Genomic DNA, 20,404 nt, shown 5'->3' with positions numbered 1-20,404 from the left:
AAATTTGGAATCAACTAAGCTGTCCGTGACTGAGAAGGAGTTAATGTGTCACGTTCATTTGATTTCTCCTCCTCAGGAGAAATCAGAATCCGTAATTTCGGAGGCATAGACCGAAGACTATTTTATTGTGATTTTTTTGTTTTTTCAAAGTTGCATCTTAGAGATCTGTTTTAGAATTTTCAGCTCTGACAAAGAATGGACCCATTCTCACCTCAGGGTTATTTGATTTTTTCCCCAAACTTGGAGGAAATGTGACGATTGTTTCGGAGGCGCTCCTTTTGCGCTTCCTTTTTTTCTAAGTAGGAGAAAGGCAGGCAGACTGGGCTGCTTTACAGAGCGAGCGCATCTGGAGCTCCTTAATGTCTCCAGAGCTCGGCAGTACAACCCTCTCACTCGGTATTTGTTGGTGTTTGTCTTTTCTCATCCTGAAATACCACATTTTAGTTGGGAAAAGTCCGTTTTGATCATTTCCAAAATAACCAGGCATTAAAGCAGAATGTGTGATTTTTAGGCAGCAAGAAGAGCAAACTGTTCCTTGACTAGAAACTAGAACCGGCCTTTCACTCAGAGTAAAATTCGGGTAGAACTTTCCCAGTGATTGTATTTATGCTAGAAAAGACTATTATCTACTAAAAATGTGCTTCCAATTTTTGTATTAATTCCTGAGTCCTTCACTTATATTATTTTAAATCATTTTGTGACATGAGATGAGTATAAGGTGTTTTTTTCAGAAGCATTTTGGTGATATTGCTGAACATCGTCCTCAAATAGCCACATGCATTTTTCAGCCACTTTTTTGGACTGAACCACAGTTATAATTTCTCGAAAGGAAAAATATATGATCTGTGTATTTGTATTATTATCATTATGTCTTGGCATTTAAATTCTGAAACTTCATCTCAGTGTGTAGACTTACCTTGTATTGCCAGGAGGAAAGAAGTGGCTTTTCTGCAAAGCTAAATCGTTTTTACTTAATTGTCTGCTGCAAACCAGCTGCTGATACCAGAAAAATGCCGTCTCATCATTGGGCCTGGGGTGTCCAAAAGAGGCAGGAAAAAAAAAGCCTGTGGCTCCTTGTCTGCCCTGGGACTCTCTTTCTTTCTCTCCGTTTTCATTGCCATGAAGAGCAGGAGAACAATATTCTGCAATTAAGGATTCCATTAAGTTGAAGAAAAGAGCAAATGGGGGATGTTTGTTCTCCAAGCTGCAAAAATTTGTCTGGGGTGGGGGGGGATAGTGGTAGTGGTATAGAGAGAGGTGGGTGGAGAGACGAAGTCAGGGCTGTTTGTTGAATATACTGTTAAGGACTGTTACCATCCTAATTAATCAAGTTAGAAATTACAGCTGTAGTCGGTTTCCCCCCAATTCTTGTTATCAATTTTCTTCTCTTTTGAGACAAAGCAAATATAAATTTTGTGTTCATTTGTCATTCGTTCTTTGACTTCAGCATCTCTGAAAATAACAATGTAGCACAAAAGCCCAGTATTTACCTAGTTGTAATGTGGGTTGCCATGGTGTTTTGCAAATTATTGCAATTATGTTCACCATGCGAGTCGCCCTTGGTAACTGGCGAAAAAAATTGATAATCCTGTTTTGAACAAAAGGTCAAATTGCTGAATAGAAAGTCTTGATTAACTAAAAGATGTACAAAGTGGAATTATTTCCTACCATTCAGAAATAGTTCTTGATCGGGGTTTGGGGGAGGGGGTGAGTAAGTACATCTGATTACTGAAGTACAAAGCATTGAAAGGATGTTGTCTTGAGCCTTTCATGTAGTCTTAATGGTGGCTTTTTTGTCAAATTTACCCATTTGCGGCATTGAAAGAGGCAGCTGCATTTAAGCTGGAGAGACGGTGCTTTTTCAAGAGTTCAGTGCCTGGAAAGTTCTCAGCAGTATCTAGCGTTTACTAGTAGCCCCTGGTCTATTAAAACTGATGGGCCACATTTGAGCCCATTGCTCTCAGTACTTGTGAACCCCTCTGGCTGATGATCTAATAAAGCGCTCTTACTGGACAATCTCTGATCAGCTCCTTAAAAAGGAGGTTGGGGGAGGGGGGCAGTCAGACTTGGTGGAGACCAGAAGAGAGAGAGAGACACGAGTGGCGAAACAGAAAGGTTTGTCACTTTACAATGATAATCTGCGCTAAAGGCATTTGTCATGGCCTTGTGGGCTTTGTGCCCCAAACCTCCCAAACTGATCACAATAACCCCCTCCTCACCCCCAAGGAAATCTTCACTTGATTCCAGGTTGTTTAAGAGGAGATTGGAAATGGTGAGGTTTTTTTTTTTTTTGAACATGTAAAATCTACTTTGCATTTGTTTTCTAAATGATGTGCATTCATAAAACAGAGCGAATCCTACCCTGATATAGAGCCAGAAGTTTCCATGCAACAGCCAAAGGTCAGGTGGGGTTTTATCTCTACTAAATCTGGAGGAGCATATGTGGGAGAGTGGAGTTTGGAGGGAGGAAGTTCTTGAAAAATCAATTCTCAAAACTTTTGAGACTGTGTGAAAGTGGCATGAAAGCAAAGCAAACCTTAACAAGTTTGTGGTTTGACATTCTACATCACCTAGCAACCCCTGGCTCAGCAAGATCCCTTGTCTCCCCTTAGTTCTGTTTACAGACTATTCAAACAGCCCTTCGAAACCACGAAAGATATTCAGTTTCATTAGTACCATTCTCAAGGAGAAAATAATTAAAGTTAAATGAACAAACATTGCCTGTTGATGGTTTGAACTCCATTCTGATTTTAAGATGCCCTTTGAGACAACTGCATAGATAGTTCAGTTTGAACATTTGTTGTTTGGTACCCAAAGATGTATCACATAAAACCATACCAAGAAATACTAATCTGCAAACAAACAATAAAAATTAATTTTAGTTAGACTTGAGTACAGAAAAGAAACTTCAGGTAAAAGGGTTCTAGGCATGCCCTTGTGATTGATTCCCACCCCCACCCCCCTCCGTTACTCTATTTGATTTTTAACCCAGGACATCTGAGCTGATCCATATGTTCACTTAAAAGTGGTAGGGAACGGGGTGTGGAACAAGGCACCGCTCTTCCAAATTGATTTATTACCTGCCTTCAGAAATACAACATTACAAATACTTAAATCTTGTTCCATAAAAAAAACTCTGTCAATTTTAGTGAGTGGCTTAATGTAATAAATGATTCTAATGCTAATACATGCCCTGCCACTTTCTACTCAAGGACTGCTTAGGTACTTAAATTGATTTATTTGTGTTATTTTTTATTTAGTGGGGAGATTTTTCTAAAGAACAAACTTTTTCATGTCTTTTTTTCCCTCTTTGTCTTCTCTCCTGAAACTTCATCTTGGCAACAACCAAACCATTGAAAAATCTTGGCAAAACTCTCTCTTCCCTCATTAGTGATAGGTTTCTGATTATAAAAGCAAAACACCTACTCCTCACTTACCTACTGTCTTGTTATCCAACATTTCACATTTATGACAATAGTAAAAAAAAAATCTCTTTTGGCAGTAACAAATTTCAGGGTATGAGGCAAAGTAACACAGGATGTGATGGTTAAGATTACATGTCGATTTGGCTGGGCTCTGATTTACAGTGATTACAGTTACGTAGTGATGAAAGTTGGCAGTTATGTAATGATGTAGTTACCCTCCATTTTGTGATCTGATGTGGTCATCTTTCATTTTCACATAATGCCAATTTTCACATACTGTCATGGTCTTTGGTGCTTAACCTTGTCAATACTTGAGGAGTGAGTGTGTGTGCTTATCGTAGATGATTAGGAAACAAGGAAACATGAGAAACTCCAGTGTTTTATAATATTTCCTTCCAGTCTTTTTTTTTTTTATGTATGCATTTTTTATTGAAGTTTATTTGGTATTGTGTTTACTTAGCTAAGGTGATAATTTTTTTTTTTTAAGAGTGAAAACTTGAGAGGCAGGAACAATGGTAGAAGTAACAAACAATTTTTCTTAGAGGCTTCATCACTAAAATATTATTATAAGCACCAAAGTGACCATTTTTACCATCTCATTCCATTTGATTCTTACCTCCTTTTCCTTGTTGAAATGACTTAAGTGACGTATCCACTCATGTTAGAAAGTTGGACATTCACTGAAGTTGGAATGTTATATCTCCAAGTCACTTGTAGCTTCACATGGGCAGAAAAAAATCTCTTCTGAAAAGATTTATAATACAATAGAGGAGATTAATGGAATGTGGAGAGGAAAATGCTTTCCGTTTTTCATATAAAGCAAAAGCTGGGCAACTATGAAATCTTGTATGCTTACTATTTGTATTTTGTTAGATCGCTAACATCCACAGTACATGGCTGGGTTGTATGAGCTCTTTGTGCTTTGTTGACAGTTGACAGACAAAGCACAATTATTCCTGAAGCAAGGTACTGTGTACTTAGTTGTGACCTATTATAGCCTGAGAATGTAGCTTGCTTTTGAGTTGGATGAATAGGGAGCGTATTTTATAGAATAGGCTTGAATCTACTAAGAGAGGTTTTTAGCTGTCCATACAGAAAGATACATGTCCTCCATTGAACTCCCCCCTCCAAAATGTAATTTTCCATATAAAGTCATTTTAAGTATATTTTCCCCGGTTGCTTGCATGGAGACAATTTTAACTGTTCTAGTATTGTCCTACAGTGGTCAAATAAAATTGCTGGTAATTGTTGGCTTTCTCTGCTCGCAGTATAGCAGGAGAAGATGGCTTACATGGGGCTCTTTAATGTACCTCAGGTACATCTTCTGATGCTCCAGCTCTGATTGCAAATTAAAATAACCAGACTCTGGTATTGGATTTGATGTGCGGCAAAGCAGAACAACTTGCTAATTTATCATGTAATATACAATTGCTGAGGTGGGACACTGTCCACTTGGGCTATTCTGTGTGTTTAAATGAGGACTACAGTTTGCATCTAACCTATCATAAACGGGTTGGGAGTGCTCCATTATCCTTTCAGCAAACTGATGGCAGAGTCTGGTCCTTGCACAAATGATAAGATCAATAAGTATCAAATAACTTGGATGAAATGACATGTGACTGCTCATTTAAAGAGGTGTCTTGCTTTAAAAATCAATTTTAATAATATTTAAAATTCCTGCACTGGCCTTTCCACAAGGCACTTTCCACTTCGGTTTGGTTTGATAATTCTGTTAAAAAAATATTTCTGTATTAACTTGGGTGGAGAATAGATTTATATATTTATTTTTCCTGATTTGCTCCTTCATCTCCTGCCCTAGCACCTCTCTGAGACTTAATAATTATTCTTTGACATGCCAGCATGCAGCAGTGTAGAAGATTTAACTTTAAAAGCTAAATTATGTCCCTGCTAAAACTTCCCCTAGAGATCTTTGGAAGACTTTCTCCCAGTTAGGGGTGTGAATGTGGGCCAGAAAGCATTTGGGTTTGGGGTTTTTGTTTTTGTGTATATATATAATTTTATATACTTATATACATATAAATATATATTTCTAGAAATCCCAAATCACAACATGTCATTCTTCAAAAGTAGCTGTGGGCCCATACTGTGCACTTGTAAGAAGACCTATTTTATATCAGGGATAATTCTGTGACAGAAAAAAAAAGTGCCTTCAAGGGAACCCCAGAATACTTGTCAATGATATGGGGTGAAAAGAGAGTCCAATGTTCTCAAAGCACATATAGTTTGGGGAGGATAGAGGGCTTAGTAATGGCCATTATTGGAAAAACAGTAATGATATGATGAACTCTGTAAATGTGTGCACACTGGCAGACCTCACCCCGTGGCCCTGGCACTGAGCTCCCAGAGAGCCATTACAATTGTATGTAAATCATAGGCCACTGCAGGGTTATCACAGTTCCTGCAAATCTCGACAGATCCTCACATAAAGCTAAGACCACTTCCTCTTCCCTCACCTGCCATTCTACCATCTAGAACTGCAAGTATAGTTTTATCCGGAAAAACTGACCAAATTTTTACTTATGTTGATTACATCACTGTTGTGTTTTACGATCAGATTTGGGAACAGCTACATCTAATGTTATTAGTTATTTATCTTTGTATTTCTCCATTTGCAGTAACACCAGGTAGAAACTGACCAAGCACTTTCCTGGTTAAAATGTTATTGTTAGGTATCCTTGAGTCACTTCTGACTCATGTGATGACTCTATGCACAACAGAAGAAGTGTCAGCGGTAACCCAACTCTGATGCTCCTCAGTATATGTAGGATAATAATATTTTTAATTTACTGGACATTTTTTAAGGGCTTTCTTATTATTTGATGTCGTTTTTAAGTGATATCAAGTCTGTTCAGACTTCAAGCAACACAGTATAAGGTTTCCGAGGAGCAGATGGTGGGTTTGAGCCACCAGAATTGTGATTAGCAGCCCAGTGCTTATCCTACAGCACCACACCAGGACTCCCGGAACAGCCCTGTTGTTGTGTGACATTGAATTGGTTCCAACTCATAGTGACCTTGTATATATAGGGTTTCCAAGAGTGGCTCATGGATTTGAAGTGTTATCTTTGCAGTTTCCAGCCGAGTGCTTACCCTATAGCCATGCCAGGGCTCTGAACAGCCCTATTGGTGGTGATAGTTGTATACCATTGAGTCGTTGGGTTCCAACTTATAGCGACTCTTTCTGAAAATAGTAAGGAAAGGCTCTCAAATTCCCAAGGCTGTACATTTTATAGGAGCAGAAAGCTTCATCTTCTGCCCACAGAGTGATGGGTGGATTTGAACTGCTGACCTAGCAGTCAGCAGCCCAACACACAATCCATTAAGCCACTAGGGCCCCTTCTGAACAGCTCTTGTTGTTAAGTATCATCCAGTCAGTTCCAACTCATAGCAATCCTGTGAGTGGCTGGTGGGTTTGAACCGCCAACCTGGTGATTCGCAGTCCAGTACAGATCCTACAATGCCAAACCCGGAATCCTCTGAACAGTCCTGTTGTTGTTGTTGTTAAGTGCTGTTGAGTTAGTTGTGACTCGTAGCGACTCTGTAAGTGGCTGGTGAATATGAATCGCTGACCTTGCCCACAGTGCCACACCAGGACTCCCAACAGCCCTGTTGTTGTTGTTGTTAAGTGCCATCGAGTCGGTTCCGACCCATAGCGACCCTGTACAGCCCTAGTAGGGTAAATATTATGGCCTCCTATTACATTAGATGAGGCAGCTGAGAATTTACCCCTGACCAGATGGGAGGGAAAATGAGCTGAAGGAATGGGCATTTTGAGCAGAGACAAGGAGGTGGAAATACTCAAAATACCGTGAGGACAGCGAGAAAACCAATCTGATGGGGCAGAATTTTTGTTAAAAAAATGATTAGAAATTTCTGGTGGATGGGATCAGATTATAAAGATTCAAGTCCCAGGGTTTTTTCTTCGTTGTCTGGGGAGGGTGGCTGTAAGAAGCGGCAGGGTGGGTGAGGGTAGGTGGGAATGCAGTGGCCTTGGAAAGAAACACTCCTGTGCATTGGATGTGGGAGAGAATGGAGTTGGGAAAACCAGGTAGGAGGCTCTGACGGTAAAAACAGCTTTGAGGGCTGGCCTTGGTTGAAGTAATAGGAAGTATACAGGAAACACCAGTGGACAGACATGGTGATTGATTGGGAATGAGAGGACCAAAAGGACCCACCATATCTAAAATCAGTATGTATATTTGATTCAAGAGTATGAATTGTTTTTTACTTTCTACTGTGAATTCTTTGTCTCCTGTCAATTTGAGACCCCTTCCTTACTATTCCCATAAAATTGCTCTTCCTCTTCAGTTTGATCTTATTGCTTCTGTGCATTCATTTCCTCAAAAGATATTTGTGAATGCCTCCTATGTTCCCCCCCCCATTTCCAAACCTGTATGATTTCTGTGTGCATCCTTCTCAAAATACAAATGTACACAATTGGATAACAGTGTCGAAGGAGCACCTTCCTGGAACTCCTCAGTGACAAGTGGAAACCGATACCTTTTAAGCATGTGCAAGCAGAAACTATTTTATTTGAGGCCTCAGTAATATAATTTAGAAATCAGAACCAATCAGCACTTGACACAATTTCGTACACAATGATTTTAAGGAATTAGTGATGCTGAGACTAAAGCAACAGGTACTGGACTTTTATATGTTTACATACAGGTTTACTCCTATAAATATGGTAAAGCTACGCATCTGGAAACATAATGACTTTTATTTCTGTTGGTTTTAACTATTTTCATGAGGCATTGCCACATAAATGACATATTTTGAAGACCTGACCAATTTTTAGTAAAACAAATGTTCTTTGAAAGTTAGATTTCACATAGTTAATATTTGCACTGGGGAAAGGGTTAAGCAAAATGTACTTAACAAGATTAAATTGAAGCAAAGCATAAATTGAATATGGTTAGGGCCTATTTATCCCATAGAAAAGTTTTATTTAAAATACATCCTGACCAAAAGCTTATTATTGAAATAAAACAAGAGGCATAAAGAGTTACAGGCTTCTAATAATTTTATTTCAGCCCCAGTTCCCTTTGCACAGTTATCAGCATGTTTAATTTCCATGTATAATGGCACTAGTTATTGTTGTCATTTGTAAAGGGAGAGTAACAGATAGTAAGTACAAACAAACCCCAATAAGTACTGAATAGAGAGGTGACAAAGAAGAAAAGACCTCTTTAATGGTAATTATAACTGCTAGGAAGTCTAGACAAATTATATTATCTGTTTCTTATATGATTTGAAGGGATATTCAGTTAGTAACTCTGTTGGAGATAGATTTTGGTGTTTGCTTTCAAAACAAGGTGATATGACAACTTAGCATCTCCCTGGTTGGCAGCTCAACCAATGAGTTGTGAAGTCATAGTAAATTGAAGGACTCAGGTATCATAAACGGCTGAACATAATTTTAACTTTCTGAATATTATTTCTTTAATTAAAATATAATTTGAACCAGGAGAGGAAAGAAGAGGGGAAAAAGAAAAAAGAGTGAGCTAATACAGTCTGATGAACTTGACCTATACCTATGGAGTAGCGACTCAAAAGAGGGAACAAATCCTCACAGCAACAAACATTCACACACCCCCACACACAGAGTGGACGGAGAAGGGCAGCTTGGACATTGGATACTCAAATTGGGAGGGGAGGACTACAAAGGCAAGAAGTGACTGGCTTACAAGCTTTCAAGAGGGAACCTAGTGCTAGGGAGCATGGCGGAAGGCAGAATCTCCAGTAGGTACTATTCAATCTGTCTGGGCGGAGCTGATGAAAGGAGATACAGATGGGTAACTCATGGTACTGTAGTGAATAATGCCTATCAGGATGGACTATGAGGGTTGGAAATGCAAAGGTAGAAGTTTTGTAACAAGGAAGGGAGTGATTAAATCTCCAGGATAAGAGCGGAGGCCTCTGGGACCATCAATGGAAAAGAGCCGAGAGTAGGACCCTACCCAGAGAAACAGAGATGCCTGAGATGGAGGCAGAGATGATGATGCGGAGTGATGAAGCAACTGGGGATTTCATTGCCATGGTTACAGTCCCCTCCATGCGTCATCAACCAACCAAAGGGTATACCCCTATCAGCCTGCCCCCCCCCCACGCCCCATTGTCAGCACACAGCCCCTCTCCCTCTCTGTGTGTAAAGTTCCCAACTGCTCCATCTCTCCACGTCATTGTCTCTGCCTCCATCTCAGACATCACTGCTTCTCTGGGTAGGGTCCCGCTCTCCACTCTTCTCCCTTGATGGTCCCAGGGACCTCCGCTCCTAGACTGAAAAGTTAATCACTCCCCTCCTTGCTACAAAATGTCTACTTTTACATTTCCAGCCCTCACAAGCAGTCCTGATAACAATTATTCACTATTATATCACAAGAGACCTATCCGCATTTCCTTTCATCAGCCCCACCTAGACAGATTGACTACTACTCAGTGGAGATTCTACCTTCCTCCATGCCCTCTGGATCTAGATTCCTTCTTAAAAGCTTGTAAGTCAGTCACTTCTTGCCTTTGTAGCCCCCCCATTTTGTGTATGCTTGCTTATTTTTAATTGCCTTGAAAATTGAATGGGTCAGGGCTGTAGTTGACAATGTTTCCTTTGTATATATGATACCAGATACAATGTAACAAACTCAAATGAATGCTAAAGGAATGTTCACTCTTGCATATTTTATCTGTGGTTTGCTTGAATTCTACTGTGTCCTTTATTTTTATTTCTAAATGGATAATTCTAGAAACAGCTAGGCTCCCCTTTTTGTATTTATAGGCTGCATTTCAAAGTTACAATCTGTGACTGCTGTCCACAATTCATCTCTATATCTCCCATGCCAGGAACAGGGTTCTTGAATTCTTTCATTGGTGTACCATCAACCTAGTGTGGTGCTGTGGTTAATGTACTGGACTGCAAAGTTGGTTTGAACTGCAAGGTTTGTGGTTCAAGCTCATCAGCTATTCCTCAGAAATCCTATACAGGGTCGCTGTGGGTCACAACCGACTCTACGGCACTTCGCCACCACCATCAATTGTGAGCTGCGCTCTTAATAGCCTTCTGAAGGAGCAATAAATACCTCATTAAAAATATATGTCAATGGCAAATGCAGTTGAGTTTCAGGGACATTAAAATTAGAATAATAATGGGTCCTGGAATAAAGAAAATATGATCAATATCCCCAAATTGAAACAAACAGTTACCAGTAACTCCTTCCCACTGAATGCTTATTCTGAGTCTCGGTCTTTAGCTGGGAGGACCCTCATGACTCCATCCCCTCTGCATTGTTCAGCATTTTAGTTGGTACAACACAACTTGGTTCTTCAAGTCAAACCATATTGAATTGCCTTTGGTGTTTGTGTATGTGGAGCCATACTTCCCTCAGCACTGGATGACTTGTGCATCAACCAGTGCAAGGGAGAATAACTGAAAGGAAGTGAGAAGAGGATTGTAGAGGATTCTAAAGGATAGAGAACTGGGTAAGCTTCTGAAGGGAAAAAAATATCTTTGGAAACATTGCACACAGTTCTATACTTCCAGAAAATGTGTAACAAAGAATCTGCTTTAATTTTAAATAAGACAGTTATTTACATGTACTGTTTCTTTTATGTCAAATATAGTTTTAGGCACTAAAATGTCTTAACATCATTCTAACCCAATCAAGTCGGTACTGGTGTTGCGTCCATGTCAGAGAAGAAAGCTGAGTGCTAAAATTAAGTAACACTCCGAACTTTGGTAATGGTCTTTAGTAATGTACCAAAACCCATTGGTTTATATTCTGTCTGTAATCAGAAATGTTTAAGAAGCTCTGTTGTGTGTATGTGGTGTGTATTGCCTTATATTTCTTTTAAGGAAAGGAAATAATACTTCATTTGTGTTTTGTTTAACTTGATAAATTCCCTATTTTGGAATTTTGGGGCATAGCTGACTGAGCCTATCAGGAGAGAAAGATAACACTAGCCTTTTTGCATCTGTATGGAAGGTGTATGTGAAAAATGTCTGTCTTGATAGTGAGAGGATTTGTATTTGTTAGTGATGCTCTGTATAGGGTTTCTGAGGAGTGGCTGGTGTGTTTGAACCACCAACCTTGTGGTTAACAGTCCAGTGCTTATCTTACAGCTCAACGCCAAGACTATATTGATGGTAATAAGACAAATTTTTTCCCCCCCTTCTCCAGGGCTGGTTGATATGTGAAGAGCAGACTTGTCGGAATCGAACTCGGCACCTCCCACTTCACTTCTCCCGAAATGGACCTCTTTGCCAAGTCTGCATGAAAGCTACACTTAGACCAGAGGTAACAGTCTTGTGTTTTTCCATCATTTAGCTCTGCTTAGTAGATACTTGGCATTTGCCCTGTGGAAATACCCTACAATCACAAGCATATATTCTAGAAAATATACAAACTTCCAAAAGATAACGTGCTTTCTTTTTTTCACATGCTATGAGCAGTAATTTTTGTATATGTAAAAAAAGAAACAGATTAGTTTTCATGCGAGCTACTCAGATTTCTTTGGTTGCCACTTTGTAACTCCAGAGAAGAGATACCTTTCCTTTCTAGAAACTGCTGTCATCTTTCTATATGATCAGAATCACTATTGTAAGCGCCAGAAAACATCCCAAGCCTGTACCCTAAGGGGTTTATTTTCCTTGTGGTTTTCATCCTCCTTGGAATTAAGTTGTTTTAAAGTAGCAGTAAGGAACTCTGGTATCGTAGTGGCTATGTGTCGGGCTGCTAACCTCAAGGTCAGCAGTTCGAAACTGCCAGCTGTTCCTTGGGAGAAATATGAGGCTTTTTGCTCTCTTAAAGATTTGCAGCCTCGGAAAGCCTATACGGGGTTGCTATGAGTCAGAACTGACTCGACAGCAAACAACCACCACCACCACCACCAAAGTAGCAGCATAGATCAGTAGTTCTCAAGCTTCTTCTCTACCTTAATACACCTGAAGGACAAGGTATCCTATCATTAGTGACTGCAGCATAGAGTCTGGAAACACCCAGTGCCTTCCTTCTGATACACCCTTTGAGCAACATGAGCTTGGTGGAGCGGCATTCCCTAAACCGGATTGAGAGGAATGTTCATAGGCATTCCATGAAAAGGGGGTTTTGTGATCATGTACATCTAGCAAATGCTGGGCTGACCAAAGTGAAGCAAATTTTTTAACTGTAGATCTCAGAGATGTACCATGACAATGTGCTGTCTGCCAGCCCAAGAATTTGTGAGGTTTGGGATGGGAAGATGGCAAAAATAGAGATCCTGTAATTTATTTATTTATTTTTATACAGAGTTAGTTACTCTACTTGGAGTCCTGGTGTGGTACTGTAGGATAAGCACTGGACTGCAAGGTCAATTTAAACCTCAGGTGTCAGTCAAACCCACTAGTCGCTCCTTGGAAACCCTAAATAAGGTTGCTATGAGGAATATTTGTAATATTCCTTTAAGACAAATTCTTATGAGCAATACATTTCAAAGTACATAAATGCAAAGTGGTTATGATTCATATTACCAAATCCCTTTTCTGAAAAGTTATCCCAGCTTAAATCTTATACCAACACTTTATGAATGGACCAGGTTACCACAGCCTTCCCAGCATGTGGGCATTATCATTAATTTATTCTTAACTCATTTAATAAGCATAAAAAATGCCTTGCCTTAAATCCATCATGGCAAAAGAAGATTACTGGTTAATAGGGACTGGCGGAAAAGGGGGACACCAAAAGGGCCAGGGGTAAGTGAAACATTTAGACATCAAAATTTTCTTTAAATGTCCCTTGTCTTAATTTATATACCTTTGATAGTTAGCAAAGTCACATGTAGATTTTTTGTTTAAGTCCAGAACTTAGAGTGAAAATTAGCTGTAGTAGTGAATTCTTTTAACATCAGTCTCAGACCAAGATTGACATTAGCTGGTGCAGAAAGAGAAGAAAAGTGTACGTATTTGGTGTGACTCATCAAACCAGTTTCATGAACTGGTGCTGCCTTTGAGACTTTTTAATATCTAGCTCAAGTCAAGTTTGATGAAAATTGAAGTAGTTCTTAGGAAGTCAGCCAGTTGCATCATTCCATTCTTGGTGAGAACAAGTAAAAGGAGAATGTGTAGCTATTAAATCTTTAAGCTTCTAGTAAATGGTGTTGTTGCTAGTGGTTTCATGTATCAGGCTATCTTTTCTCATTTACTGCCCTTCTCAAAACTGCAACTATTTTAGGCAAGCATTTACGAAGGTTATCCACTGCTCATCTCAGAGGGAAGATTGACTCGACAGGTCACATTGCTGCTCAGGACATGACCCACTTGAACAACTCGGGCTTTAGAGCATCACTGGTTTGTGATACTGCCCTTAGCTCTTCCTCACAGAGACCTTGACCCTGGGACTTAGCCCACTCTACTCCATTTTGAGTTCCTAGTAATGAATGGGAATTTTCATAATCCAGAGACTTATCTATGAGGTTCCTGGTCAGAAGAATCTCTCTTTCCAAAGAGAGTTCCAAAGAAGCACCGGAAGCATCTGTGCAACGGCCAGGATGATTAGCTTTGTCATTGTTGTTTGGTGCCCGTGGGTCAGTTTCTACTCAGAGACCCCAAAGAATCTTCCAAAATGTCTGTTTTTCAGAATTATACTCATCTGGTTCTTCAGTTTGGGGATTACTTGTTGCAGTTACACAGTGTTTTCATTTAATCATTATGTATCAGTCACTTGCCATATCCTGGTATGGCGCTGTAAGATAAGCATTGGATTGCGAACCACAAGATTGGTGGTTCAAACCCACTTGCTGCTCCTCAGAAACCCTAAACAGAGCGCTGTGTGTCAGAACCTATTCGATGGCACTTAACAACAACTATATTCACTTTGCCAGGTGCTAGGAACGTATTGGAGTCCTGGTGTGGCTCTGTGGGTAATGCATCAGACTGCAAGGTTCATGGTTCAAGCTCATCAGCTGCTCCTTGGAAACCCTATATACAGGCTTGCTATGGGTTGGAATTGACTCCACAGCACTGAACAACAACAACAAGGAACATATCTAATGAACAGGATATTACCTTATGCATATATAAAACTGAGAGCTGTGAGCAAAAGTTGCCATGTGAGAATGTCTATTTAGACAAGTACCAGGCCTTCCTACTGCTTGACTAGTGTGGATGTTAAATATGTTGTTCATGTTTGAGGACAAAGCTCTAGCCTCTTCATATGCCCTTTCCTCATCCTGCAATGAATCTACTCGTGTTTAGTCCTTAGTTGCAGCTGGCTTGAGTACTTTCCAGAATTGACATGGAGAATAAAGGTTGGCTCTTCTTCTGCATCATGTTGCTAGAGTTATGAGAAGAAAGCTGGGACAGTTTTGTTACCGGGATTTTAAAGGTTGTGTCTTTTCTCTCTGCTCAGATACTTTCCTTGTATAATATCAGTAAAGACTTTTTAGGTTCATGGGAATTTAACAGTATGTAAATTGCTGCTTATTAAAAAATTGTTCTCTAGGTATTCTCTGCTATGTAGTGCATTTAAATAAGGGAATGAAAACTTTGATGCATGTTTAATTCCTAAGTAGAAGCCTTTGTCACACCGATGTTAGATGTAGAGCCTATCCAAGTTATAGAATAAACATTTTAATATCTCTTTATTTTAAAGGACATGGTTATAATGTGATCAGACTTTATGGACATAAACTGAATTGCATGGGGGAATTATGTATTATTTATAGTAGGTTGTCAAAAATAATGCTTTAGGTTTTTGTTGTTGGCATTCATCTTTTATTAGAGAACTAAGATTTCAAACCAAGTTAGGCTTTTTCTCATTAATATTTCCATTCTTCATGTGGAGATGAGAAGTGTCTACATGTGAATTTCTAGACCCTGGTAGAAACATTTTGTGAAATTGCAGTCCTTGCGGTAATAGCATTGAGATGATCCCATTGTTCAGTTGTTCATTCATCTAAATTTCTTCAAGTCCACTTAATGACTACATTGGGAGACCCGAGGGATTCTCACATTATCCTTAACTGTAAAATTTTCTAAATAAATATTTTGTTTAACTGAGCATAGTTAGTATATAGGACTTTTGTCCTTCAAAAGGAGCCCTGGTAGTGCACTGTGTTAAGTATTGGGATGCTAACTGTGAGTTGGTGATTCAGACCCACCAGCTCCTCCTCAGGAGAAAGATGAGGCTGTCTGCTTCCGGGAAGATTTGCAATCTTGGAAAACCCCATGAAGCAGTTCTAGTTTGCCCAGTAGGGTCGCTATGAGTTGGAATTGACTTGATGGCAGTGGATTTGGTTTTTGGTTTTCAGTCTCTTCAAGAAAGAGGTGGAGATAATGAGTTTTAAATTATTGTGGTTTCAAAATCAATGTGAATGAACTGATTTGATGAGTAGGTTAGGGACACTGAGAATGTTGTCAAGCTGTCTTAGCTGTGTCTTGTTTCTGCCTAGGAAGAAAATGTGGAAATAATTAAGGTGGTACACGTTTACCTTCTTCCAGGCATACACTGCTCCATTTTAATAGCACCTCGTGTTGGGGATTTTTCTACCACTTACAAACCCAACTGTCTTCCATATAGAAAGAAACCTTTGAAGTAGATGGAGGTTTTAAAGCATCTGTACCCACTTACTCTCCAGTAGAGAATACGCTTCTGCCATGAATGGCCTTTGGCAATCTCATTTGATTTCAGTGTTACTTACTGTTTGATACCAAGAGATTACTAAATTCTGTACATAAATGGGCTTCAAAATGGTAAAAAAATGAAATTTAAAAAAATGGAAATTTTCATGAACTTTTTTGAAGCCCCCTCATCCCTACCAAAAAAAAAAAAAAAAAAAAAAAAATGGAGGTGAAATGCCCCTAACATAAAATTAACCATTTGAAGTTGACAGTTCAATGGCATTTAGTACATACACATAATCAGTGTTGTGCAACTACCGCCTCTAACTAGCTGTAAGACATTTCCATTAAGTAAGTATTCCTCATAACACTTCCTGCCACAAGCCACTGGTAATCACCAGTATGCTTTCTGCGCCTACATTGATGTTAGGTGCTATTGAGTCAGTTCTGCCCCTGTGTACCAAAGCATGAACTACTGCCCAAACCTCACAATCATTGTTACCTTTGAGCCAGTGCTGCTGCCACTGTGCCAATCCATCCTGTTGGGAGTCTTCCTCTTTTCTGTTGACCCTCCACTTTACCAGACATGATGTCCTTCTCCAAGGACTGGTCCCTCCTGATAGCATGGCTAAAGTCTGAAAGACAAAGTCTAGTCATTTTCACTTCTAAGGAGCATTCTGTTTGTACTTCTTCCAACACAGATTTGTTTGTTCTTCTGGCAGTCCGTGGTACTTTCAGTATTCTTTGCCAACACCATAATTCAAATGGGTCGATTCTTCTGTGGTCTTCTTTGTTTATTGTTCAACTTTCACATGTATATGAGATGGTTGAAAATACCATGACTTGGGTCGGGCATACCTTAGTCTTCAAGCTGTTACCTTTGTTTTTTAGCACTTTAAAGAGGTCTTGTGCAACACATTTGCCTAATGCAATATGTCCTTTGATTTCTTGACTTCTGCTTCCATGAGTAATGATTGTGGATCCTAGCAAAATGAAGTCTTCGTCAGTAAGTATTTTAAGTCTTGTTCACTTCTGGTAAGAAAATTTGTGCCATCTGCATACTGCAGGTTGTTAATGATGCCATGCTCTTCTTCATATAATCCAGCTTCTCAGATTATTTGCTCAGCATGCAGATTGAATGAATATGTTCACTAATTAATGAATATTTTAGTTGCTTCTTTCAACATACTTTTTTTTTTATAATTAGGTAGAAAAGTCTTATCTTTGGGCTAAATTTGTGTCCTGTGGCTCTCTTATTGTTCCTAGCAGCCGACTGGTACTACACAGCTAAACTGATCCCTGCCTGTCGCCCTCCCTTCATTAAGCACCAGCACCGGTTTCATGAAAGTTTTATAGATATTTGAAAGCAGCTACCTTCTTAAGTGTTCCCATGCTAGGTCCAATATTCCTAAGTCTTCAGCCATTTCTTTACTTCTCTACTTTCAGAATAACAGTCCTAGTCCAGAGTTAGTGTTTCAATAACGTGAGAAGCTCCAAATTTCAGGTAGGACTACAGGTGTTCCTACTAGCACTACTACGTAGCAGAATAAACCTGCCTCTGCCAACTTCTCTAGGTAGTAAATCTCTATTAAGTCTATCCCAGGTTTCTTTAACTATTTCGACATCTGTATTCATAGTGTTGATTCATTATGAGCATTCTACATAAGACATTTTCATACATGCCACTTGATCGGGTTTTTAAATACCCAAATGGTTTATTTAGACCTAACTGTAAGACTCTGTTTGGTAGAAATTGCTCCAGGCTGAAGTTAATGGATACCAGAAATCACAGTAGCTTCAACAGCACAGATATTTGATTCTCTACCATGTGAATGAAATCCAAGAAGGAGGTATGGCTGTCCTAGATTGTCATGGTAGCTCTACAGTGTCATCAAGGCACAGGCTTCTCGTGGCCTTCTTTGTCAGCAGCAGTGTCGGGCCACAGCATGGCTACGCAGGCTCCTTCAAGCCATCACAGGCCATAAGCAGGAGAAGAGGGTGAAGGGTCAAATGGCTGTGCCTCTTAGCCATCTTTAAGCAGCCTTTCAAGAAGTCCCACCCAACACTCATGCTTACATTTTATGGGCCAGAAATCAGCCTTTTTGTTACTAAAGAGGAAAAGAACATTGGACATTGGGGGCCAACCAGCAGTTTCTATGACTGAGACTTATAGGGAACCCAACTAAATTGCCCCTTACTGTTGTATTGTGAGTGTTTTGGATCCTGATTCTGCCGTGTGCCCAGATCGGAGTTTGGTACCAACTTGATGGCACCTTACAACAACAATAACAACAACAGATCTGATGCTGTGGTTAGCCTTCCCTCTTTTATTTTCTCCAAAATATTAGTTAAAATGTTGGGGTGCATTTAAACACATACCTTCTTCCAGGTAGACACTGCTCCATTTTCATCAGCACCTTGTTCTGCCAGTTATGAATCTAATTTGCTTCTCATTTACAATCCCCCATCTTGTCCAAAGAGAAACCACACCATTGCTGATCAAATGGTATTGCTCTTACGGTTTTATGATTATATTGACCCTTGGACCGAGATGGAGTCTGTCCTCTGTTGACCATCTGGACTTTTCAGTAGCATATTTAAGACTCTGCTTAATTGTACTCATTCTGCCCCAGGAGCCAATTGTCTCATAAAAGGGATCGTGTAATTTCTAAAATATGGTTTTGGTAATTGGGCAGGTGAAAGTGTGGGATGTGTTGCCATTTGCTAATAAATGCTAACTAATTAGAGCTTCAAAAGTAATTATTAAACTATGGCCCTAACAGAAACAAGGGGTGGCCAAATGTTGAAAATCATGTAAGGAAACTTTAACCACCTATAACAAAAAAGCAGATAATTACAAAGAAGCCAGAAGACACGGACCCTACCTTTAATTGACCTGTATTCTAATGAAGAGGTAAGGAAATAAATTATCCACATTCCAGTGACCAAAATACTGATAATATGGCAAAAACAGCTCTGTGACCCCAGTGCCCATTAATGAATAAGATAGGAAAGATACTGGATGAACGAGAAGCGTGAATATTAGACTAGAACAGTGGTTCACATCTGGGATAATTATGTTTCCTAGGGCACATTTGTAAATGTCTGGAGATGTTTGGGTTGTCACAACTTGGAGAGGCATGTAATGTGCTACTGGCATCTAGTGAGTAGAGCCCAGGTGTGCTGATAAGCTTCCTGCATTGCACAGAGCAGCCCCACCAAACACGGAATGATCCACCTCAAATTGTCACTAGCACTGAGATTGAGAAACCCTAGACCTAGATATGGATGGAAGAGTTTAAAGAGTGCTTATGGGAGTTGTGTTGGAAGTCTAGGATGAGCTTCATATGACTGATGGGCTGTCACGTGTGAAGTGCGTATAGAAAAAGAAGATGACATACAGTTTATGAGCCTATTGGATGAGAAGGATGAAGTGTTAGTGAAACGTGATTGGAATGGGTTCTTACTGTTGTTGTGAGGTGCCATCGAGTTGGTACCCACTCAGAGCGACCTTATGCACAGCAGAACAAAACACTGCCTGGCCAACCTCACTATCGTTGCCACGCTTGAGCCCATCGATGCTGCCACTTGGCCAGTACATCTCATTGGGGTTGGGGGTCTTCCTCTTTTTCTCTGACCCTCTACCTTACCAAACATGATATTCTTCTCCAGAAACTGGTCCCTCCTGTGGTTTGTAAATATGAATCTCTTCCAATCAGTTGGCCAAATTTCTGGGGTTGGTGAGTGAGCGCCTCCAGTGCTTCATCAGCTTGTTGAAACATTTCAGTTTGTGTTCTGTCAATTTCTGGAGCTTTGTTTTTAGCCAATACCTTGTGTGTAGCTTGGGCTTCTTCCTTCAGTACCATTGGTTCTTGATCATGTGCTACCTCTTGAAATGGTTGAACATTGACCATTTCTTTGTGTTACAGTGACTCTGTATTTACCTTTCCATCTTCTTTTGATGCTTCCTGCATCATTCATTTTACACATAGAATCCTTCAATATTGCAAGTCGACACTTGACTTTTTTCGTCAGTCTTTCAACTTGAGAAACGCTGAGCGTGTTCTTCCCTTTTGGTTTTCTAACTCCAAGTCTTTGTACATTTCATTATAATACTTGGTCTTCTTGAGCTGCCCTTTGAAACTATCTGTTCTGCTACCTGGCCAACCGATTGGAAGAGATCCTTATTTGTCCAAACAAAGGTGACGCAACAGAATGCAGAAATCATCGAACAATATCATTAATATCATATGAAAGTAAAATTTAGTTGAAGATAATTCAAAAACAGTTGCATCAATAGGAAACTTCCAGAAATTCAAACTGGATTTGGAAGAGGAAGTGGAACAAGGGTTACCATTGCAGACTTCAGCTGG

At 39.7% G+C, this 20,404-nt stretch overlaps 1 protein-coding gene across 1 annotated transcript in view; it reads left to right on the top strand.

Annotated features, from left to right (window-relative positions):
* POLA1 (polymerase (DNA directed), alpha 1, catalytic subunit) overlaps positions 1 to 20,404 on the top strand; it is a 390,582-nt gene that overhangs the window by 240,680 nt on the left and 129,498 nt on the right. Inside the window, exon 35 of the mRNA XM_006835670.1 lies at positions 11,617 to 11,733. Within this exon, the coding sequence (XP_006835733.1) occupies positions 11,617 to 11,733 (117 nt within the window). The remainder of the gene's footprint in view (positions 1 to 11,616; positions 11,734 to 20,404) is intronic.

The sequence above is a fragment of the Chrysochloris asiatica genome, unplaced genomic scaffold, assembly GCF_000296735.1.
Source record: "Chrysochloris asiatica unplaced genomic scaffold, ChrAsi1.0 scaffold00018, whole genome shotgun sequence".
Lineage (NCBI taxonomy): Eukaryota > Metazoa > Chordata > Mammalia > Afrosoricida > Chrysochloridae > Chrysochloris > Chrysochloris asiatica.
The sequence above is the reverse complement of the archived record's forward strand: the minus strand, read 5'-3'. Positions and strand labels throughout refer to the sequence as shown.